Source organism: Schistocerca gregaria, chromosome 1 (assembly GCF_023897955.1).
Source record: "Schistocerca gregaria isolate iqSchGreg1 chromosome 1, iqSchGreg1.2, whole genome shotgun sequence".
NCBI classification, from domain to species: Eukaryota; Metazoa; Arthropoda; class Insecta; order Orthoptera; family Acrididae; genus Schistocerca; species Schistocerca gregaria.
Window position 1 is genome coordinate 365,557,148 of NC_064920.1, and position 25,137 is coordinate 365,582,284.

Below are 25,137 nucleotides of genomic sequence, written 5' to 3' on the forward strand. Positions count from 1 at the left end.
GTATCAGCTTGTCGGTGATGAACATCACTGTACTACGGCGCCACGGACGAGCTTAGCTGCGCAGGAGGCGAATCACATTGTTTTGATTGGAGACAACAGGTAGCGAGGGGCGCGCCCGGCCCAAACAGGAAGCCGGAGCGTCGCTTCCGGGCAGCCTCTTCCTGCTGGCCGGGCGCACCCACGCCCTGGCGCCTCTGACCGCACATCCCCTGACTACCAGTGCGCGCCCATTCTTTGTTTCGAATACGGGATTCTTCGTAGGCCTCTAAAAGCTTACGTGTTCAGTCAGAGAGGTTACGTACTTCCAGAGTGTCTCCTGCGTGCCTCGTTGAAAGACGGCCAGTTCTGAACTGTTCTGGGCATCAACCTTTACATCTATACTCCGCAGGCCACCTGGTGGTGTTTTATTCCCCCTACCGTATTCCATTCGTAAAAGGTACATGTGAATAATGACTGCCGATAGACCTCCTTATGGGCACTAATTTCTCAGATTTTCTCGTCCTATGCATTTCGAGAGAGGTATGCGGGAGGAAGTAAAAAGTTGCCTGACTGTCCTTGGGACCTATACTGTCCAGTCGCATTACTGTGACTAACTTCCAAAAGTGTGAACAGTTGCATTCTGCACAGCGGAACGCTGCGAGACTAGCAGGGAGAGATCAGTGAGGTTCTGGAATGTACCGACATGGATGTGGACCCATGCCGACTCCAGTGCCGCAGACACCTGCGATAGGGTCCTCGGTGGAGCATCCATAACGCGAACAGCATTATCGAGGCGGTCCCACAGATTCGCGGCTGGGTTTAAACCCGGTGAGTTTGGTGCCCAGGGGAGTACAGTAATCTCGTCTTGGAGCCTTTAGAACCACGCACGTACACTGCGAGCTGTGTGACATGTTGCACTGTCCTGCTGGTAAATTCCATCGGGCCGGCCGTCCCGTGTGGGTGAGCGGTTCTAGGCGCTTCAGTCTGGAACCGCGCGACCGCTCCGGTGGCAGGTTCCAATCCTGCCTCGGGCACGGATGTGTGTGACGTCCTAAGGGTTAGTTAGGCTTAAGTATTTCTAAGTTCTTGGGGAGTGATGACCTCAGAAGTTACGTCCTATAGTGCTCAGACCCATTTGATTTGAACCATCGTGCCGAGGAAAATAAGACTGCATGTAGATGTTGGTACATGCTTACTTGCGTTGGTCTATTGCTCTTTCCGGAATGACGAGATCGCGCAGGGAATGCCCTCAGGTCTGTACCCTTCACACGATTGTTGCCCTGTGTTTCCTTTCCGACGATTCACGCTGTAGACGCCAATGGCGATTTGTCCGGTGGAGTATAACACGTACCTGAAAAGACTACCTGTCGCCAGTCAATGGACATCCAGTTGCTGTGCTGGCGTGCAAATTTTGGTCCTCGTTGCCGATGAATAACAGTCAGTACGGGTGCATGAACTGGGCACCTGCGACAGGGATCCATATGCAGCAACGTTCGCGAAATGATCCGGCCGTTGAAGAGACACTGTTAGTAGCTCGTTGGTTCATGTGGTCGGTCAATTACTCAACAACAGCACGTTTTTTCGCCAATTCGCACCTCTGCATCCACCATTCTCCCGTATCATGTGTGGTGTACCACAGTTACCGCCCGCCCGGTTGGCCGTGCGCTCTAACGCACGGCTTTCCTGGCGGGAAGGAGCGCCTGTCCCCGGCACGAATCCTCCCGACGGATTTGTGTCGAGGTCCGGTGAGCCTGCCAGTCTGTGGATGGCTTTTAGGCGTTTTTCCATCTGTCTCGGCAAATGCGGGCTGATTCCCCTTATTCCGCCTCAGCTACACTATGTCGGCGATTGCTGCCCAAACAAGTTCTCCACGTACGCGTACGCCACCATTACTCTACCACGCAAACGTAGGGGTTACACTCGTCTGGTGTGAGACGCTCCTTGGGGGGTCCACCTGGGGCCGAACCGCACAATAACCCTGGGTTCGGTGTGGGGCGACGGAAGGGTGAAGTGGACTGCGGTAGTCGTCGTGGGGTTGTGGACCACTGCGGCTGCGGCGGGGGCGGAGCCTTTCCGTCGTTTCTAGGTCCCCGGTTAACACAACATAACATAACCACAGACACCTCGGCACAAGTTTTGGATAGCACCATTTTGCCATGCATGGTATACTTTAACCATTGCAGCATGCGAACAGTTTACAAACGTAGCTGTTTTGGACATGCCTCCACCCTTGGTCTGAAAAACAATGAACATGTCCGTTTTTGTGGTAGATAAATAGCTCTGTTTCCGTGATAAGACAACGACTGTACTGTTTTCGCGTCACTCCTATACACTTTAATACCTTCCACAACTAGTGCTCACAGCTACCATCTGTGAGTGGTTACTGTACGTTGACTTCTATCAATGGTGTTGGTCACATTAATGTGACTGGACAATATACATCCTCGGAATTTTCAACAGTAAACCTCACCATAATGCACAACACCTCTCTTGTAGTGTCTACCGATGGAGATTGCTGAGCATCTACCTATCGCTCTCATAACTAAACGCGCCGCTCTTTGTTAGGTATTCTCTATCCTTTCTGTTGATCGAACTTGCAATTGCATTTCCTTTGGGTTTCTCCCAATGGATGTTAGTCCGGCATCTCATTATTCCTGCTAATTGTATGTGGTCATTCTGATTTTGGTCACTTCGGACGGTTAGTGCTAGGTATTTTATGATCGTTATTGTTTCCAATGATTTCTGACTGATAGTGTACGTTTGACGAACAGGTCCTCCTAGAAGCGGCTATACAATGATCTTTCCATCCACGAGCTCAAGTGAGCAGAATGTTTTTGATATCGAGAAGGTCTACCATACTATCTGGGTCCATATTATCCTCTAGCAGTTCCATGAATAGAGTTTCGATGACGTCTTCCTATCTTTATACAGTCCTTCCTCCCACCGCGCTATTTTAGATATCGAGTCATTTACGTCCACTTTGGTTGCTTCGTGCGAATCCAATTGGGCCTCGCCGACCGTTGTCGATTGGAAAATCCTTTCTATTGGTGGGCGAGTAATGGTGCGGTCTGCAAGTGTATATGGCGCGCACAGTGTTTTATAATCCAGTTGCACGATGGTGTGTCGTTGTGTGATGTGAAGTGGCTGCTCAGTAGCGTTAGCGCAAAGGCTCTGTACGCGGCTGGCTCTAAAGGCCCCCACTGGCCACTCGAATTCCTTCCCTCTTCGTAAGGAAGAAGGTAGTGCACATCCATACACTGTGCCACCCATAGTCAAGTCGCTATCATACAAGGCCCTGTAAAACTGGAGCAGAAAAGTTAGATCTTCTCCCAATGAATTTTGACTAAAAGATTTTAAAATAATGAGTAATTTTAGGTACCGTCTTTTATGTTCCCCAACGTGGGGCAACTAAGTATGCTTAGAATCAAATGTGCGGTCCAGAAATTTCGCAGTGTCTTTACAGTTAAGAGCAGTGTCCCCCATCTGTAGTTAGGAAAAGTTTAAAACAGAACTCGAAGGGTTCAAAAAAGCGCACAGAGAGTTCTCGGGGTAGAAGCTAAAACCCGTCTTTCCCACTCACTGCCCGTCTGCAGAATAGTTTTAATTTTTCTTCCCCTTAAAAGAAGAGAACCGAAGCGTTTGAGATGTGTTACTAGAGAAGGATGTCGAAAACTAGGTGTACCGTAAGGGAAAAAATGAGGAAGTTCTCCGCAAAATCGACGAGGAAAGGGGTACGTGAAAAACATTGACAAAAAGAAGGCACAGAATGATATTACAGGTGTTAGGACACCAGAAAATAGCTTTGGTGCTATTACTACAGGAAGCCACAGAGGGTAAAAACTGTAGGGAAAGAAAGAGGTTGGAATATTCCGAACGCATAACTAACGACGTAGCGTCTATTCTAAAGCGCTTATGGTGTTTCGCAGCTCTTGCCAGTAACCATACAGATATTTTCAGATGAATTTGTTTATTTTTGGTCTCAGCATATAATGAGACACACTGGTCTTGAAACATAAACCGTACTCCGTAATTTGATGCTTCGGATGGAATTTCTTCTCTAGAGGGCTCCCATGGAAGCTTACCAGTTCAGATGAAGTCACATAATTTCCCATAGTTTCAGGAAGTGGTATTGCAATTAACCCATCCTGTTGAGCAGATTGCAACTGCTGCTCCACTTGCAGAATTTGTTGCAGAAGTGTATAATTGTGTTATGCAGTGTAGCCTACTTAGTAGGCGCTACGCATTGATGGCACTTGCGATCTTCTCCAACAGTTAGGTATTTGAAGTGACTCAAACCCTGCTCGGCCCCCAGGTTTAGGTTTTACACGTTTTTCCCATATCACCAAAAGATATGGGGACGTGGTTCATTTAAATGAGGCACAGCACGATTGGCGCCAGTAATTTCATAATAGTTACGATCACTGCAAGCATCAAATTCTTTTCTCCATCCGCAAACAAGACATGTGTTTCCGTCTACACACAGTCATGTTCACGATACATCAGTATTCACACTTCCTCAGACTGCACTTTATTGAATCTGTTTATTCATACAACATATATGATACAAATACGTATCTGGGAAACCAATACTATCTGCGCTTTCTGACTGAAAGTATCTGGACCCCTGTTAGTAAACATAAATGTGTAGTGTTCACATCATTCACCTTTATGAGGTCTTGAGCCCTGCTGGTGCGACTTACAATGAGGTGTTCGAATGTCTTAGGAGGAATGGCAGCTCATTCTTCCACAACAACCGAAATTAGAGAAAGTAGTTGTGCATGACGCTGGGGTCTGCAGCGAAGTCAACTTTCTAACTCATCTGAAAGGCGCAGTTGGGTTCAGATCGGGACTCTGAGCAGGTCAGTCCATTTATGCTGTTTGATGACAGGGAGCATTGTCATGCTGATGAAAGTAATCATCGTCTCTGGGATGTTTATCTATTGTGTGAAGTACACAACGCTTTACAATGTGTTTATGTCCTTCTACATTTAGCGTTTTCTTAACTGCAATAAGGGACCAACCCCAGCCACGCAAAACACCCCATAACATAACGCCACCTCCTCAATACTTCACGGCTGGCATTACACATTATGACAAGTATTGTTCTCCAGGCATTCGCCAACCCCAAATCCTTCCATCGGACAGTCACAGGACATAGCGTGATCCTCGCGCCAGATCACTCGTATGCAATTATCCACTATCCAATGGCGTCACTCTTTACGCCACATCAGGTGTCGCTTAGAAGTGGCTACAGCAAGGGTGCCTTATGAGGAGCTGCTCGACAATCGTACCAAATTCTTTGTAACTCCCACACGGCCACTGTGCTAGCTGGACTGTTAGTAGTACTTTGAAGCTCACGAGTGATTCCTTCCGCTGATTTCATGCGTGTTTTTTTGCAGTTACCCTCCGCAATGCTCGACGGTCCCTTCCGTCAGTAGATGAGATCAGCCCGGTCTTGGTTTACATGTGGTTGCTCCTTCGCGTTGTACTTCACAATTACATGACGAACAGTCTACTGGGGCAGCTTTAAAAGGATTAAAATGTACCTGATGGACCTGTTACTCAGGTGACAGCAACCACTAGCCCACGTTCAGAGTCACTGAGCTCTTCTGAGCGACCTACTATGCTGATACAACTTCTCTGCTGACAACACAATACTCTCCGCCTCCTCTTTTGCTTGCGGGTCCACCTCTCGTGACGTCTAGTGGTCAATTCCGCTTTACATAACGGTGTCCAGATTCTTTTGATCAGAGTGTGCCTGCTGCGCGGGGTAGCCGCGTGGTCTAGGGGCCGCGTTGCCACGGTTCGCGCTGCTTCCCCCAGTCGGTGGTTCGAGTCCTCCCTCAGGCGTGGGTATGTGTCTTGTCCTTAGCGTAAGTTGGTTTAAGTTAGCTTAAGTAGAGTGTAAGCCTAGGGACCGATGACCTCAGCAGTTTGGTCCCATAGGAACTTACCACAATTTTTGCAAAAAAATTTCAGATTGTACCTATCGATTCAATAAAATAAGCCCATGCCTGGATAGCCGATAACCAGCGGAATCAATCCATATCACTTTAGAACGTAAGTAGAAATACCGTATAGTTATGCGAAAACATTTTATTATTTTACAACACGTACGAAACCCAGACTGACCGAGGAACGCACCAAGTAAAACTCTAGAGTTTGTTCATCGTGCCTCTGATTTTGACTTTCCGTTCCTCCCACATTAATACTGACGGCTGCTGTCACAGATCAGGACAACAGTATCTACTGTGCCACTTATTTCTGACTGTCTGTGACGCTGTGCAGAGGTGTCGCTTTAAGCCTAGACACCGTCACACAGGTTATAGGATGCCAACACCTCTCCTCCCTTTGCTGGACAAATGATGGTGACTTAATTTTTCCAGCTCATGTTTCCAACCTGCAAGTTGCTTGGTTGGTGTGCTGGTCAAGTATCGGTCAAAATTAACCATAGCAAGAACTATCGTGGCAAAAGGAGTTAAGGCAGCAGCGCTTGACAGAAATTTCACTTTTTCGAACTCTACTAAGAAAGCACCTTTTGCTAAATTTTTTTATCTTTCACACACCACGAAGGAACAGCCGTTAAAGGTTCAACAAACAGCTAACAGTGAATGACCGTGCTTCGGTAAGAAAATTGTCCGCTATCTTCTGTATTTGGAGTAATTTTGTAGTGTAGATTAACTTATGCATTCAAAAATATTCTAGAGACGCCAAAGATAGACGTGTAAGAAACATGCTTTTCTACTAGTCAATCACTTTCTCATAACGCAGGACCAAGTGCTAAAAAGTACTCATTCCGATGATCTGGTTATCAAATACAAGCTTTTGAAAGGCTGCTTGTATTTTGCGATAAGCGTTTCGCTTCTTTTTATTTGTGAAGTGGTTTGTGATATTGTTCTCACAAGGTAAACACCTCACCGCATCCACCTCAGAGTTAGTGATACGACAGACCGTCAAAAACTGAACACAGATGAAGCATGGGATTAGGAAGAAGGTGTACTGAACCGTGAGAACAGAAGCAAAATATAAACAGTAAACCGTCTTAGCTCAAGACGCGCAAGATCGAGCGACTGAATGCCCTGGCGTTGTGGTTATGCGGTCGTGCTGTTGGATTGCGAAAGAGGAGATCTCCCTCCTGCCTCATTTTTTTCTCTAGACTATGAGCTGTCCGTGCTGTCATTGACGTGTCTGTTCGTTGTATTCAAATTTGTATCTGTGCCGTGGCGTAACTACCGTTTTCAGCAGCGAGGTTTAAGGAAAGGACCTCCAAACTTACGTACCTCCTATTTGTTTTACACAAGTACCACATGTTATGATTTTCGCGTTTCGTTTTGGAAGTTTTGGCTCTTGAATTCCTTTGTTCTAAAATAGTTCACACCCGTTTATTCGTTGCTTTTATTTCTGTGAGAGGTCTATGTAGCATCTCGCCTGCTCTCGCTATTCAACACATTTACTTGAGACGGTAATATATTCATACCACATGACTCATACTTTATAACCAATCTATAGCATGAAAATTGCCAAGGCTACAGAACGAGAATAGAGACGTCAATGAAGGGACAGACAGTTCCTAAATTTGTGAAAGAAAAAAAAAAGTTGGGCACGAGGGAGAATTGAACACGGATCTCCTCCTTTGCAGTCCCACACCGTGACTACACAACCACGACACCGTTATACTTGCAGTTTTCTCGCTGTTTCACATCTTGAGCTTCGACCGTTTACTGTTTCTATTTTGCTTCTTTTTCCACAGTTCAGTAACCTTCTTCCTGTTTTCTTTCTTTTCCATGTTCAGTTTTTGAGGGGGCTATCCGCTGGGGCCATTTTACAACTAAATCCGAAGGGTGCGATGGGGAATTTCCCATGTTAGTTGGCCAGCGTACGCAAGATGTCCGACTTTCGGCGTTTTTCGAACAAATTTCGACTTGAACCCTCACTTTCACCGTTCACTGTATTTTGGTTTGAAAAACCAAAAAATCAGACATCCTAGGTACGCAGACCAGCGAAGGCACATACGCAGCGAAGGCACATACGCATTAATAAGATAGCAAATCACCACAGAAAACGCTCCACAAATAAAAAGAGGAGAAACACGTATGGCACAATACAAACATCCTGTCATTTGGTTGTGTCAGACCACGGGTCGGCAACCGGCAGCCGGCGGGCCGATGGCGACCCGCGATTGGTGTCAGTCCGGCCCGCGGGAGAAATTCATGGGCGGCAGAGAGAGAGAGACAGGCGCTCGCATTGTACTCCGCCCTGGACTTATTTTCGGACGTTTCTGCCGACACACGGCTCGCCTCGGGTTTGCAGGTCGTGACGCATACCAGTGAAAGTTTAGCTTGCTCCACGCATGCACAATGCAATTTCGCCGCAGCTGGATTTGAATAACAAAGAGAAACATACACTACTGACCATTAAAATTTCTACACCAAGAAGAAATGCAGATGATAAACGGGTATTCATTGGACAAATATATTATACCAGAACTGACATGTGATTAAATTTTCACGCAATTTGGGTGCATAGATTCTGAGAAATCAGTACCCAGAACAACCACCTCTGGCCGTAATAACGGCCTTGATACGCCTGGGCATCGAGTCAAACAGAGCTTGGATGGCGTGTACAGGTACAGCTGCCCATGCAGCTTCAACACGATACCACAGTTCTTCAAGAGTAGTGAGTGGCGTATTGTGACGAGCCAGTTGCTTGGCCACCATTGACCAGACGTTTTCAATTGGTGAGAGATCTGGAAAATGTGCTGGCCAGGGCAGCAGTCGAACATTTTCTGTATCCAGAAAGGCCCGTACAGGACCTGCAACATGCGGTCGTTCATTATCCCCATCTGTTGACTCGAGGATCGAGACGTGAGTGCACGATCCGTTACAGCCATGTGGATAAGATGCCTTTCATCTCGACTGCTAGTGATACGAGGCCGTTGGGATGTAGCACGGCGTTCCGTATTACCCTCCTGAACCCACCGATTCCATATTCTGCTAACAGTCATTGGATGTCGACCAACGCGAACAGCAATGCCGCGATACGATAAACCGCAATCGCAATAGGCTACAATCCGACTTTTATCAAAGTCGGAAACGTGATGGTACGCATTTCTCCTCCTTACACGAGGCATCACAACAACGTTTCACTGAGCAACGCCGGTCAACTGCTGTTTGTGTATGAGAAATCGATTGGAAACTTTCCTCATGTCAGCACGCTCTAGGTGTCGCCCCCGCGCCAACCTTGTGTGAATGCTCTGAAAAGCTAATCATCTGCATATCACAGCATCTTCTTCCTATCGGTTAATTTTCGCGTCTGTAGCAAGTCATCTTCGTGGTGTAGCAATTTTAATGGCCAGTAGTGTATTTCCAGTATGAGTGCGAAGTTATGCTCCATGTATTCAGGTGCGTGAGGAGAGTGAGGAAGTAGCTCACTACCTTGAAGGCCTGCGGGGAGAAGTACTTTCGTTGCTGGATCAGTGCTGACAGCACACTCGTTACTCACTGCTTACTGCTTACGTTTGTTCTACCCTTTGATCATACGCGACAATGGCACGAAAGTTACCGACTACCCTCGAAATTTGGAGATTTGAACAGTGGCAGCAGTGTGATATTCATCTCGGAACGTTACCCCATACACATGACTTCACAGACTCTGTAGTTCTGACTTAATGCGCCAAGAGCGCTGCTGTCGGGTCACGTGATGAGGCGGCCCGCGGGCCTCAGTACGAGAGCCTGCTGAAAAGTAATGCCTCCGGATTTTTGACTTTGACTTCGTTGACGGAGCCACAACGTCACCTCCGCTTGCACCGCTTCTTCATTATCAAAGTGAAGCCCTCGAATGTGAAGTTTCGTAAATATGAAATCCGGTTGGTAGTAAATGTAGACTGTATGGATAACGATCTGTGACAGTGAAACCAAGGCGTAGGATTGATGCAGATGTCGCAGCGCTCGTGTGTGATCGGGCATTGTCAAGCTGAAGGGCAGGGTGCCTCTTGTATGGCCGAAAATCGATTACAGCACACTGTTTCGCATGCGCCAATGTAGTTACATTATACACTGCCATGTTATACACTACAGTTTATAGCCCTGTAGCAGCAGAGAGCACATTTCCAACGTTTCCTTTGTTTAAAAAAAGCTTTAAGAGTTTTCATATAAAAAATTCGGAGGCCTTGCTTTTGAGCACGCTCTCGTAATTATGTCAGTGTGACCCGCGAGTAACCAAAGGTCGCTCATCCCTGCATTACAAGAGACACATCTCCAACAAAACAGAAGAAACTTCAAATGGCTCGAAGCACTAGGGAACTTAACATCTGAGGGCATCAGTCCCCTAGACTTAGAACTACTTAAACCTAGCTAACCTAAGAACATCACACATGTCCATGCCCGAGGCAGAATTCGAACCTGCGACAGTAGCAGCAGCGCGGTTCCGCGCTGAAGCGCCCAGAACCGCTCATCCACAGCGGCAAGTCTCCTTTGTAATACTCATCACTTCCTTAGCCGTGGTAGCCTAGCGCAGTAGCACTGAAAAATGGAAATATTTGGAAGCGCTGTTTAAAATTCTTTGAATGGGTGTAAGCTGAACTTTATAATGGTGTTAAGTATTAGAACCTAACAAAAGTTCTCTGAGAGTAATACTAAAGTAGAAAAACAAGACTATAGAGGAGTCTGGAAGTAGTTGGTATATGAGGATATAACAAAGTTGTGGAAGATTGTGAGCGGTTTGGCAGGAGCAGCAAAGACTGGAGACTTTGAAAAATAGAGTGGGTACAATGTATGACCCTCAACGAGGCTATGTTTGCTGTGTTCAAAATGTTCAAATGTGTGTGAAATCTTATGGGACTTAACTGCTAAGGTCATCAGTCTCTAAGCTTACACACTACTTAAGCTAAATTATCCTAAGGACAAACACACACACCCATGCCCGAGGAAGGACTCGAACCTCCGCCGGGACCAGCCGCACCGTCCATGATTGCAGCACCCTAGACCGCTCGGCTAATCCCGTGCGGGCTGTTTGCTGTGCTAAACATTGATCTGAAGATAGGTATTTGACCTGGTTGAAACTGGTAATAAAAGAATATAAATATGATTGTATTTACAAGCAAAGGTAAAATAAAGAAAATTACTCATTATCTGTTGGTACGTAATGGTGTACTTTATTGTTGTGCGCGATCAGTTTGTCAACCTTTAAATTGTGAACGTTAAAACATGAATAGTCATTGTGAGGAAGCTGTGAAATTACAGCAGTATTTAAATTTAATTTCTCTCAGCTATAGGCCATTGGAGACGACTGCTGTACAATCGCATTTTACTTTCCAGAGTTTCTCATGTCCAACAAGGCGGCCTGAGGTCGTCGAGATAGAGCAGCAGTGCATGGCCGAGTACAACGAAATGAAGAAGAAGAAGAAGGACGCCCCCTGCATGGGTGAGTACCGCCCTACGCTGCGTCTTCTCCAACCAAGCATCGATACACGCGCTTTATACACAGTGGGGTACGTGCAAGAAAAATACGACGCTCCCGGGCGTCAAGAAGCTGCGTTGCAGGACAAGAACTGAAATCATTTAGAATACTAATAACTCTAAGGGTAAGCTGTAAGGCATATGTTAGTAATCATTACAGAGTCTTCAACCCCACAGACACGCAGTCATGAATGTAACATATTACCTGTAGTCATAGAACGTTTGATGCTGGACTGTAGCTAAGCTGAATGCCAGAAGAATTTCCGTACTCATTGCCGTTGATTCCAGCCTCAGCTACGTAATTGTAGCACGTTGGATCTTCATTTATTGTTCTTACGACGTTTAATCTTTTAGAAAAACTTTTCACTAACGCCTAACACAGTTTTTCTTCACTTTCCTTCTGAAGCATGGTGAAAAGCTGTTGCGCGAATTTTCGGTGGATCAGTCTGGTATGTAATTTACGTTCTCTTCTTCTTTCTCTTGCGCCATAAATCTGCCGAGTGGTTTGATACCCCCTCCTCCCCCCCCCCTCCCCCTGCATTCCCACGATTTTCTGTCTTCTTACACCAAACATCCTCAGTTATTTGTTGGATTTATCACAATCTCTCTCTGTAAAATAACTTTGACGCAGTCACAAATCGATTAATATATTGATGGCGATATGTTTACAAGTGCCTATGCTTAATGTATGACACTTAAGACAAATTACTTGTACTACCACTTATCGATACTGCCATCTACTATTGCAAAACGGCAGACGATTGATGCCTGCTTCTACTGGCTCTGTATAGTCACGTGACGTGCACGCGTGCCTCTATTGACAGGCTGTGAACTTACACGCTCTGATCGGAGCCACACCTCGTTACCCACGGCACGATATTACCCTCCTGTCACCGGTTTGCGCATTCCAGACTCCGGCTCGTTTCTTTTTGAACGCCCTTATTCTTGATCTTTCTAATACATTCTAATAGTATTCTCCGGATTAGGCTGACAGTTTTGAAAAGACTTCCCTCCATAATGGATCAGCTCGAGGGAGTAGTATTTGATGTTTTTACCTGTGACGACTCTGGGTCACATTTCTTACATTAGCTCTTAAAATGTAGTAAATTAATTATTGAGCTTTAATTACCCAAAAATAGCAGGTTATTTAAATCTAATCTGTTAATTTTGTTGTATGTTGTTGGGGGTGTCTTTAGTGTAAAACTGGTTTGATGCAACTTTTTACGCTGGTCTGTCCTGTCCAAGTCTCTTAACTTTTCATCATACACAGCGGCAATATTTGTCTGCTTCAAATACCAGAAATGTTCTGTTTCATTGTCCCTTCTGTGAAATGAAATTAAATGTGCGTATGGCATTTGGGCCGGGATCTTCCTCTGGGGAATTCGTCCATCTGGTGCATACTCTTTCTGTTTAACGCCACTTCAGCGACTCGTGCATCGATAATGATGAAATGATGATGAGGACAACGCGCACACACGGCCAGGAATCGAACCTGGGACCAGAGGTCGAGAAGCAGCAACGTTAACCCCAAAACCTCGAGCTGCTCCTTCTGTAAAACACAATATGCCCCTATGCCCTTGCTTGATAAAGAGTTAGCAATCACACGTACTGCCAAGTTGTTATGGTTGCCTTCCTTGTAGGCGTCAAAGCTAAGCATAGGAAGACTTCGACCTGGACTTTTTGCCAAAGTGAACGGAGAGGCTAGAGCAGCACCGGAACAAATGATTTTGTGATGTCTTTTCGGAAATAGAGAGATTTAAGGAAGGGCACACCTATTAAGTGGTGTATAGTTTTCACAAGCCTGGTGCAAAACAAGTAGCAAACACAACTAAACATGATTTTCGACTTTATAAAGTACGTCTAAAAATATCTTTATTTAAAAAATTCCTTTATTTACCTTAAGGTATCTACCCATACACACATATACAAATAGTTTATAGTGCTTAGTATTTAACTTCAAAAACTTATTAACTGGTTTATGAGCTGCTTTATATAGAGCACATACAACATATTTTGGCATCTATGGGAAGAGAGGAGTTGGAACGAAGAATAAGAAATTACATGGTATCACGTCCGGCTATTACGTCGTTAAGTATTTTAGCGATGACAAATCTCTTATAATGTAAATACTTGGAAGGAGAGACAGTGTTGCTCGTATTTTGTTGTTTTATTAACCGCAAAATCGATTTTCGGTCACTTAGTGACCATACTCAGTGCTGTAATATACAATTTACATTGGTAGGCACTGCCGTCAACAAGTTTAGAGCGATCACATAAACTGTTATAATGTGCTATTTTTATCCATTTGACATCTTGTGCACGAAATCAGCGTAAAATGAACATTTTTTACAACAAAGTATTTTAAGACCTGAAGATAGCAGCATTGTCCGCTGAAACCGGCTGTCTTAAATAAAAAAAATGTCTCGTGCGATCTTGTCTGTTGGAAATTTTTTAATATATTTACATAATATCTTCTCTTACATGCTTCACGTTAAATATTCGATGCACTAACTCATTTGCGTTACTAATTAGACGTTTGAAGCTGTTTTATACACATAAATTCAATTTAAAGAATATGTTTCGTAAGGATCCCAAAAATTTCAGCAATATTCTACAATAGGTCGCATTAGCGTTTTGTATACAATCTCCTTGTAGACTTACTGAATTTTCCGGTATCCTACCAATGAACTGAATTCTGCCACTTGACAAATCCATTTCTTATCTCCACAAATTATTACATGCAGGTCTTTGCAATAGTTGACAATCCAGTCCTGATTGATTGATGTTGCAATCGAAGGATAGTAAGTTTTTTTGAATTTTGTGAAGTTCACAGTTGCACCTAACCTAAGATATACAGGGTGGTAAAACAGACTGAAATGCTTGTAATGGTATTGCAGGGGAGGTTGTGTTAGGAAATAACTGTTAAGAAAACGATTAGAAACGTTGCGCCGTTTCTGATTTACACTGGAGTTAGCCAATTAGGTCATTTGGAGCGCAAATCCAAGCAGTCTACCAGAGACAATGTTGGCAAACGTGTTCTACGTTCGATTTCCTCAAACCAACAAACGTAGATTTTTCTCAACGGGCTCAAATTTATCACTTTAGAAAAAGGCACATTTTAACTGGTAATGAACATTTGAACAAGTGGTAACTCACGGACCCGAAGATGTCTGTGCATTATCGAATTTTAACGCGTGCAAGTGTTTGAATTTGCTCGCTCAACGACCTGATTTGCTAACGTGAATGCTAATTAAGTCGGAAACGGCTCAACGTATCGAATTTTTTACTTAACAATTATTTCTCTGCACAATGTACCCTGCAAAATCCTTAAAAGCTTTTCAGACTGTTTCTGACCACCCTGTATAAAAGTTACCAATCTCTGCATTACTTTGAAATTTTTTCAGTATCTGGCTGAATATATGTGCAGGTTTTTCTGGACAGCAGCCTTCTTCTTCGCAGATGACAGCATCAGCTACAAAAAGAGTCTGAGGTTACTATTAACGTTGTCAGACATGTTATTAATGCACAACATCAACAGCAAGGGCTCCAACAATCTTCCCTGGGACATTCTGGAAATTACCAGCGTAGAAGTATGAAATCTGAGTTTGGTTGCAATAATTACACGTCTGTATTTTGAAACTGATAAACAGTATACGAATTGAAGCGCTGTTCAGCGAGGGCGTGTCTCAGTGATCCAAATAGATGATAATCGGACAGGACCAAGGCTGGAGAACAAGCCGCACGCCCTAGTATTTCCCTATTGAACGCCTCGATCGTTTCCCTGCCCCGTTTTTCTGTGTGTGATGAGGCGTTATCATGGAGTAATATGGCTTTGTGTTGCATTCTTCCATATTACGGTCGTTTGTCACATAATGATCGATTTAAATCGATCATTTTCTGAAGGTAACGACCAGTGTTAACAGTTTCGCCAGGTTTTAACAATTCGTAATAGAAGATACTCTGCTGATCCTACCAAACACAGAGCATTGTCTTCTTTCCAAAACGATTTGGTCTTGCAATGGATGTCGATAGTTTGCCTGGATTAACCCATGATTTACGATGCTTAGGATTCTCAGAATATATCCATTTTTCATCACCCGTCACTATTTGATGGAGAAACGACTTTCTTTTATATCCGGTGAGCAGCATTTCACAAATGGTCTTTCGATTTGCTTGCTGTCTTTCATTCAGTTCATGTGAGACCCATTTTCCCACTTTCTGGACCTTTCCGATAATTTTCAACCGAAGAGAAACGGCTTTCTGCGTGTCACAATCAATTGTTCTGCGAGTTATTGTTGAGTTTGAGTATCATCTTCTTCCAATAAGGCCTGAAATTCACTGTGTTCGAACGTTTTTGGTGATCTCCCGCGATCAGTGTTACGTCAGAATAATTTTTTTCTTTATTGTTATTTCACTCCCCAAAATGGGGAGCGGCTCAATACGCCGTTCTTCAGCCAGGAGAGTTACTGAAAAACATAGTCCTATGAGAAAAGAGCACATAACATAAAATGGTATAAATTGATGAATAAACAAGAGCAAAAGTAGATGAGAATAAATGACAGATTTAAAACAACATAGACGAAAGCCACACACACATGCGGAGAATGAGCACTTTGAGTCGACAGGAAAACAAAGAAACACCACAGTGGGAACACAAATGAATGATGCTGGCACCACTGTTGGTGCTGGTGGAACGTAGCACTGCACACGGCACTGGATATGTCCGAATCACCACTTTTGAATGTTTTGAACCATTCTAAACGCTGTGTTTTCCCAATACCATGTTCGCTGAATGCTTCGGCAAGCATTCTATGCGATTCTGCAGCAGTTTTTTTAAAAAAATGATAACAGAAAAACCAATGCTGTCTCCAAATTGTAGTTCACAGGCACGAAAGTCGGCATGTTTACAGGTTTCTCACAGATACCGATGTATGGAAGTTGGGTTACTGTGTGCTGACATTCATCTTCAGCCGTTACAGGAAGCAAATGGCGCTGCAGACGCGGTCTCACGGGTCCTACACTTACGGCTAGCACCATCTATAGGAAAAATTCCGGTTTCATACTTCTACACCTGGCATATCTACATCTGTCGATTATTCTCCGTCCAAGGTAACTGGCTACGTCCTAGAAGCCGAGAAATCCTTCCTCAATATGTTATTGTGTTCGATGACCCTACTTGGTGCTTCTAGACATATCTGTTCACACTCATGCACGCATTTGCAAGGCACGTTGTCATTTAGATATAGGTCTTCTTACTGAACTGCTCACACGCACTTGGTTCTTCATAGACGTTTTATGACACGTACGACAGGTTATTAATACACTCCGTACCCTTGCCTAAGGTGGCTTTCCTCAACTCCCCCTCCCTGAAGATGCCCTCGTCCCCTCCATTTACCCCTCCTACCAACTTTGAGTCTCCCCTTCTCACTGGGCTCCTACACACACCCCTACCATCTCCCCTCCCCCTCCCTTCTTCTCTCCCACTGGCATCAACCCCCTCCCCATCTCCCTCCTACGCTCACCTATTCCCTCTGGCAGGCCCCCGGCTTTTTTGTGTGGACAGTGCATCTTCTACGCCAGAGATCGTCGCCGCAGTGCTCGCGTTTGTTGTCCCATCAGTGCATCAGTGTCTCTCTGTCTGAGCTCCTCCATTCACATGTGGCATTCTATATTCTCCATTGTGTGCAGTGTTGAATGTTTTTTTTTTTATCGGAGCAGTGCATCAGTGAATGACTTCGTTTATTTTACTATGTTTGTGTCCTGTTTTTGTCCTCCATGTATGTTTGTTTTCCTGTATTCCTGTTGTACTGTATGTCTTTTCTATGGCTGAAGAGCGGCATAAATAGGCCGATGCCGGCCTACCTTGTTTGTAAGGTATAAAAATGATAATAAAGAAAAAAAAGGTTATTAATAGCCACGTCTCCTCCTCTTCCTTGAACTGATACAGATCCTTTACACCTCCCGTAAACTTGATCCCCCTCACCCGCTTGTCTCTCCTGTCCTTTCCCACCCCACTCCGCTGCCGTGCCTGTACTCCTGCATCCCACCCACTCTCCATCTTACCACCCCCCATACCCTTGCCCAAGGTGGCTTCCACCAACTCCTCCTTCCGGATGATGCCCTCATCCCCTCCATCTACCCCACCTACCAGATTTGATCCTCCCCTTCCTCCTCATGAGTTTTTCCTCCAGGGCTCCCTCTTCCCCTTCTCTCCCTCCTAATTTCCTTCCCCCTCCTCTCTCCCTCTCCTCCCACCCCCCCAGGCTTCCACACCCAACCCTACCGTCTCCTCTCCCTCATTTCTTCTCTCTCGCTGGTGTCCTCCCCACCTCCCTCCTAACCCCTCCCCGCTTTTTCCTGTGTCAGCTCCCCTTTTCTTTGTGTAATAGTGTGTGCAGTGCGTCGAAGATCATCGTCAATGTTTTCTGTTCAGTGTTTCTCCATTCCATGCAATTGTGTCTCCCCGTGTGCTCCATCGTTCGACAGTGTACTCATTGTGCCTTCGTGTACAGTTGCACTTGCTTATGCAATTCAGTGTCTTCAGTTCGAAAGTCTTCGTTATTATCATTGCGTGTGTCACCTGTTTTATCATCTTCATATTTTTCTGTATATCTGTCTACATGTTATCTGTCCTCTGGTTTTCTATGGCCGAAGAGTGGTGTAGAGAGGCCGCTGCTGGCCTACCTTTTGTACAAGGTTTTAAAATAACAATAAAGGAAAAAAGGTTATTAATCTGAAAGAAAAACCTAAATACAGTTCTTATGGGGTGTTATTCTATGAGGATCGATTTTCCTATAGCGTCATTGATTGAAGAGTACTTAAAAGAGTCGCACTGTAACTAACACTGAATTGCCATGTACTAGATTCTGAACTGCTGTGTGTGTTGATCATCGCTGTTTCTTAAGGCGTCATCTCGTGGCTGGGACAAATGTGTTGGCTGAGAGACATTTCCTGCGCCCACTGCCAGAGCACAGCACGCCTACAGAACTGTGGCACGCTGCCTCTTTCTACCAACGGGACAGAACCGCACGATACACGTACACACCACCTTCACAACATGGTATTTCCCGCATTACAGGAGAGACCGGCGCAAGCTGACGATGTTCACGGTTAATCATTGTTAATAAACTCGTATTTTTTTCTTGGCATGTACACTAGCGAAAAAAATTAGTACATCTGGAAAGACGATGCCGATTTTGATCGGATGACAGCATCTGCCACCTGGGGGTAGTAGATGTACTGCGAATAGTTTCAGCGTCGTCCGTCAACAGATTGCGTAGTGGCATTGCAACCAGAGCACCATCTGTGTCTACAATCTAATGGGGAATGCTCTCAGCCAGAAGAGTGTTGCCATGGAGTTGCACACGTGCTTCCTACAGTCAACCAAGCGATTTTGAAAGGGGTTATATAGTGGCCTTCCGAGTGGGCTGGGCAGATGATCCTTTCAGAAAATTGCCACACAACTTGGGTGTGCTGCGTCATTTGTACAATGATGCTGGTACCAGTGGTCACGTGAACGTTCTCACACCTGTAGACGGGGTTCTTAACGTACACGCAGCACAGACGCTCAATAGAATCGTCGTATTGTAAGGGCAGCAATGGTAGATCGTACAGCTACCACCGCACAGATAAGAGGGGTTGTGAGCCCAGGCATGCAACACTAACTGTTTATTAGCGGAGGGACTACGGGCACTCACACCTGTAGCCCAGCTTCCACTCACGCCACAGCATCGACGTGCACGGCTAGGCTAGTGTCAGAGGGTCAGTTGGAAGATGGAATGGCACCGTGGTCTTTAGCGGTGAAAGCACATTTTGCATGCATGCAAGTGATGCTCATTTGCGACTATGACATACACATTGTGAGCACTCTCTGGTAGAGTGCATTCGTACAAGACACGCTTGGCCCACCTCAGGCCATATGGTCTGGGGTGCGATACGCAATAATTCTTGTTCACCTCTGGGGTTTCTGGAGGGGATGCTAATCAGCGCTGAGTATGTGCAGAATGTTGTTAGACTCGTTCTTTTGCCGTTCTTGCAACATGAGGGGGATGTATTATTTTGATAGGACAATGCTCACCCACCCACAGCCCATGAAACTCAACGTCCTCTGCAAGACTTGCAGCAACTTCACTGGCCAAAACGACTTCCGAACTTGTCTCCAATCCACATCTACATACATATCTACATATTTACTCCCCTATCCACCAAGTGGTGTGTGGCGGAGGGCACAATTGGCACCAAAGTCATATTTCCCCCCCTTCCCCTCCCCCATCTGTTCCACTCGCGGATCGCACGAGGGCAAAACGACAGTCTGAACGCCTCAGTATGAGCTCTAATTTCCCTTATCTTTGAATGGTGATCATTGCACGAATTTAAAGTTGGTCGTAATAATATTTGCTCTGCATCCTCGGCGAAGATCGGATTACGGAATTTAGAGAGCAGCCCCTTCCGCTTAGCGCGTCGTCTACCTGCAAGTGTATCCCACTTCAAACTTTCTATAAGATCTGTAACGCTGTCGCGATGGCTAACTGTACCAGTCACGAATCTTGCCGCTCTTCTTTGGACCTTCTCAATCTCTTGAATGGGACCCAACTGGTAAGGATCCCTTACAGACGAACAGTACTCTAAAACTGGACGAACTAACGTATTGCAATCAATTTCCTTTGCTGAAGGACTGCATCGCTTCAGGATTCTACCAATAAACTGCAATCTAGACTTCGCCTTGCCCGTTATTTGTGTAATCTGATCACTCCATTTGAGATCATTTCGAATAGTCACACACAGATACTTGACGAATGTTACACTTCCAAAGACTGGGCATTTATTTTGTACTCGTACACGCAGTAGATTACATTTACCAATATTGAGAGATTACTGCCAGTGATTACACCACGCATTTATTTTCTGCAAATCCTCACTGATTTGTTCACAACTTTCATGTGATACTACTTCCCTGTAGACTACAGCATCATCGACAAACAGTCTAATGCCGCTGTCAATACCACCAACCAGATCGTTTATGTAAATCGCAAAAAGCAATAGACCTATTACGCTGCCCTGGGGCACACCTGAAGTTACGCTTGTTGTTGTTGAAGCCACCGCATTCAGGACGACATATTGCTCTCTGTCTGTTAGAAAACTTTCTATCCAACTCTAACTGCATATGTTATCGGATAGACCGTAAGCCCACACTCTTTGGAGTAAGCGACAGTGCGCAACTGAATCGAACGCCTTTCGAAAGTCGAGAAATATGGCATCAACCTGAGAGCCGGTATCTAGAGCCTGTTGTAAATCATGCACAAAGAGGGCCAGCTGTGTCTCGCATGACCCCTGCTTCCTAAAACCGTGCTGGTTTCCGCAGATGAGCTTCTCAGAGGCTACATCTACATTTATACTCCGCAAGCCACCCAACAGTGTGTGGCGAAAGGCACTTTCCTGTTCCAGTCGCGTATGGTTCGCGGGAAGAACGACTGCCGGAAAGCATCCGTGCGCGCTACAATCTCTCTAATTTTACATTCATGATCTCCTCGGGAGGTATAAGTAGGGGGAAGCAATATATTCGATATCTCATCCAGAAACGCACCCTCTCGAAACCTGGACAGCAAGCTACACCGCGATGCAGAGTGTCTTTCTTGCAGAGTCTGCCACTTGAGTTTGCTAAACATCTCCGTAACGCTATCACACTTACCAAATAACCCTGTGACGAAACGCGTCGCTCTTCTTTGGATCTTCTCTATCCCTGCGCCAACCCGACCTGGTACGGATCCCTCACTGATGAACAATACTCATGTATAGGTCGAACGAGTGTTTTGTAAGCCACCTCTTTTGTTGACGGACTACATTTTCTAAGGACTCTCCCAATGAATCTCAACCTGGCACCCGCCTTATCTACAATTAATTTTATACCATTATTCCACTTCAAATCGTTCCGTACGCATCCTCCCTGATATTTTACAGAAGTAACTGCTACCAGTGTTTGTTCCGCTATCATATAATCATACAATAAAGGATCCTTTTTTCTATGTATTCGCAATACATTACATTCGTCTATGTTAAGGGTCAGTTGCCACTCCCTGCACCAAGTGCCTATCCGCTGCAGATCTTCCTGCATTTCGCTACAATTTTCTAATGCTGCAACTTATCTGTATACTACAGCATCATCCGCGAAAAGCCGCATGGAACTTCCGACACTATCTACTAGGTCATTTATATATGTTATGAAGAGCAATGGTCCCATAACACTCCTCTGTGGGACGCCAGATGTTACTTTAACGTCTGTAGACGTCTCTGCATTGAGAACAACATGCTGTGTTCTGTTTGCCAAAAACTCTTCAATCCAGCCGCACAGCTGGTCTGATATTCCGTAGGCTCTTACTTTGTTTATTAGGTGACAGTGCGGAACTGTATCGAACACCTTCCGGAAGTAAAAGAAAATGGTATCTACCTGGGAGCCTGTATCTAATATTTTCTGGGTCTTGTGAACAAATAAAGCGAGTTGGGTCTCACACGATCGCTGTTTCCGGAATCCATGTTGATTCCTACAGAGTAGATTCTAGGTTTCCAGAAATGACATGATACGCGAGCAAAAAATATGTCCTAAAATTCTACAACAGATCGATGTCAGAGATATAGGCCTATAGTTTTGCGCATCTGCTCGACGACCCTTCTTGAAAACTGGAACTACCTGTGGTCTTTTCCAATCATTTGGAACCTCTGTTCCTCTAAGACTTGCGGTACACGGCTGTTAGAAGGGGGGAAAGTTCTTTCGCGTACTCTGTGTAGAATCGAATTGGTATCCCGTCAGGTCCAGTGGACTTTCCTGTGTTGAGTGATTTTACTTGCTTTTCTATCCCTTGGTCACTTATTTCGATGTCAGATACGTGGGATACGATGGGACGAGAAATGACTCACGCGACTCGTCAGCTAACTACTCTTACAAAACTACGTGAACAGGTCGAGCAGGCGTGGCGTAACCCGTCCCGGACAGTATTCGCCATCTGTGCCATCGACTGGATGCCAGAGTCAGTGCCTGCATTGCCTCCTGTAAGGGCTACACCACGTACTAACATGAGTCGAAATCTGGTCCCTCAGAACGGCTTGTGCTACTGGTTTGTAAATGTAATCATTTCATGTACTCCATATGCACTGTTGCAACAATAAATCTTGAATGAATTGGAAACCTCTAAATGGATGCACTAGTTTTCCTCTGGCAGTATATTAATGAGGTGAATTTGTGTTTGCTTCAGTCCGGTCAAATTTACGAAACTTCCAGGGAGACTAAAACTGTGGGCCGGACAAGGACTCGAATTTGAGACCTTTGCTCTACTGTGGTGTGCGTACTGTAAGACTCAGTACACACATCATCAGATTACCTGACTTGTCACTCTAACGAAGTAGGCGAGTGTCAGCAATATATCTTGTGGTCTTATCGTGGCGTGTTTATATTCTGCTGTTAGGTCAGACGATAGAAATGTCACTTGCTTGCTTAGAGTAGCAGATTGACGGTGACCAACTTTAAACAGAACTTGATTACTTTTTACACACATTTATTAAAATCATAACAAGCATCAAAATTACTTAACTTGGTTCTGGATGCTATTTACAACTGACAATCTGAAGTTCCTTTGGTATTGGTACGTTAATCTTATTCTCGCATATATCTCTGATACTTTACAAAAGTGTCTATACATTTATCTTCATGGCTATATACAGGAATATGGTAATCTTATTAGGCGCAGACTGAAACTTGACTATAGACTGGTACAGACAAATGCAGAACTTGTACGACTGGTACAGACTAATGCTGACTGACTAGTCGGAGGTCTGTACACTCGTTATAATACCTCGTGCATTCATGTATCATTGCGCGAGTGTGATCCGTGAGCAGAAAAGGTTCTGCATAAGCAGCAATCTCATAGGCTTGGTTACATATTAATACGCGAATCGGCGGAAGCAGAATTTGGTCCGTCTCTATGGCAGCGCCATCTCGTAATGCGGAGACGGACGAGCGCTGCACCTGCTCTGTTGCGCTTAGTGGGGCGCGCTCTAGTGGGAAAGTTGTGTACACGCTGACTACGCGGAACTATGTACACAACATCTTCCAGCTGAGATACCCGAGCACGATTTATGACCGGTCCTCCAAGCTTTGTTTCCGGCAGTGCCTCGTCTCCTACCTCCCAAACTTCACAGAAGTTCTCCTGTGTATCTTGCAGGGCTAGAAAATTTCACTAGGACGCTTCATATCAGCACACACTCCACTACAGACTGAAAAATTCATTCTAGAAGCAGTGCCCAAAGCTGTGGCTAAGTATGTCTCCGCAGTATCCTTTCTCCACCAACTGTGCAGTTTGGGAGATAGAATATGAGGCGCTGGCGGAAGTAACTCCTACAGCAAAGACGATGAAGTAAATATGTCAGAAATGCAATCAAGAATTAATGCAAACATGAGTAACTTTCCCAAAATACTTCACTAAAAAATACGAAATAAATATTCCAGAATTCGAATCTAGAACAGCTGCCAACTGAGAAGCAGATGTCCTTGGTGTAGCGAAGCAGCTTAAATCAATAAAGGCAAGGCCTCCGGCGCAGAATGCATACCAATCAGGTTCCTCTCAGAGTATGCTGATACAATAGCTCCATACTTAGCAATCATGTACAACCGCTTACTCGTCGAAAGGTCCTTAACTAAAGACTGAAAAGTTGTACAAGTCATATCAATACCCAAAAAAGGAAATAGGAGTAATCCGCTAAGTTACAGACCAATATCACTAACGTCGATTTGCATTAGTATTTTGGAACATTCACTGTGTTCGAACATCATGAATTGCCTTCAAGAAAGCGATTTATTGAGAAATAGTCAACAAGGATTAAGAAAATGTTTTTCTCGTGAAACACAAGTAGCTCTTTATCCTCACGAAGTATTGAAAGCTACCGTCAATGGATGTCAAATTGACTCCATATTTTTAGATTTCCAGAAGACTTTTGATGCTGTTCCCCACAAGCTTCTTCTAATCAAATTGTGTACCTAAAGAGTATCGCTTCAGTTGTGAGAGTGGATTAGCGATTTTCTGTCAGAAAGGTCAAAGTTTGTCGGAAATGACGGAAAGTCATCGAGTAAAACAGAAATGATATCTGGCGTTCGCCAAGGAAGAGTTATAGGTCCCCTGCTGTTCCTGATCTGCATAAACAACATAGCAGACAATCAGAGCAACACTCTTAGGTTGTTTGGAGGTGACCCAATCGTTTACCGTCTTGTAAAGTCATCAGATGATCAAAATCAATTGCAAAATGATTTAGACAAGATGTCTGTATGGTGCGAAAAGCGGCAATTGACTCCACATACTGAAAAATGTGTAGTCATTCAGATGAGTACTAAAGAAAACCGCTAAATTTCGGTTACACCATAAATCACGCAAATATATAAGCTGTAAACTTAACTAAATGCTTAGGGATTGCAATTCTGAATAATTTAGACTGGAACGGTCACACAGATAATTTTGTGGGTAACGCAAACCAAAGATTGCGATTTACTGCAGAGCACTTAGAAAGTTCAACAGGGCTACCATAGAGACTGCTTGTTTCACGCTTGACCACCCCCTTACGGAGTATTGCTGTGCAGTGTGGGATCTGCATCAGAAAAGTTGAGGGGAACATCGAAAAAGTTGGAAGAAATGCAGCTAGTTTTTCACTATCGCGAAATAAG

At 44.7% G+C, this 25,137-nt stretch overlaps 1 protein-coding gene across 1 annotated transcript in view; it reads left to right on the plus strand.

Annotated features, from left to right (window-relative positions):
• LOC126346830 (uncharacterized) overlaps window positions 1–25,137 on the plus strand; it is a 104,625-nt gene that overhangs the window by 47,484 nt on the left and 32,004 nt on the right. The window contains exon 4 of the mRNA XM_050002222.1: window positions 11,295–11,400. Within this exon, the coding sequence (XP_049858179.1) occupies window positions 11,295–11,400 (106 nt within the window). The remainder of the gene's footprint in view (window positions 1–11,294; window positions 11,401–25,137) is intronic.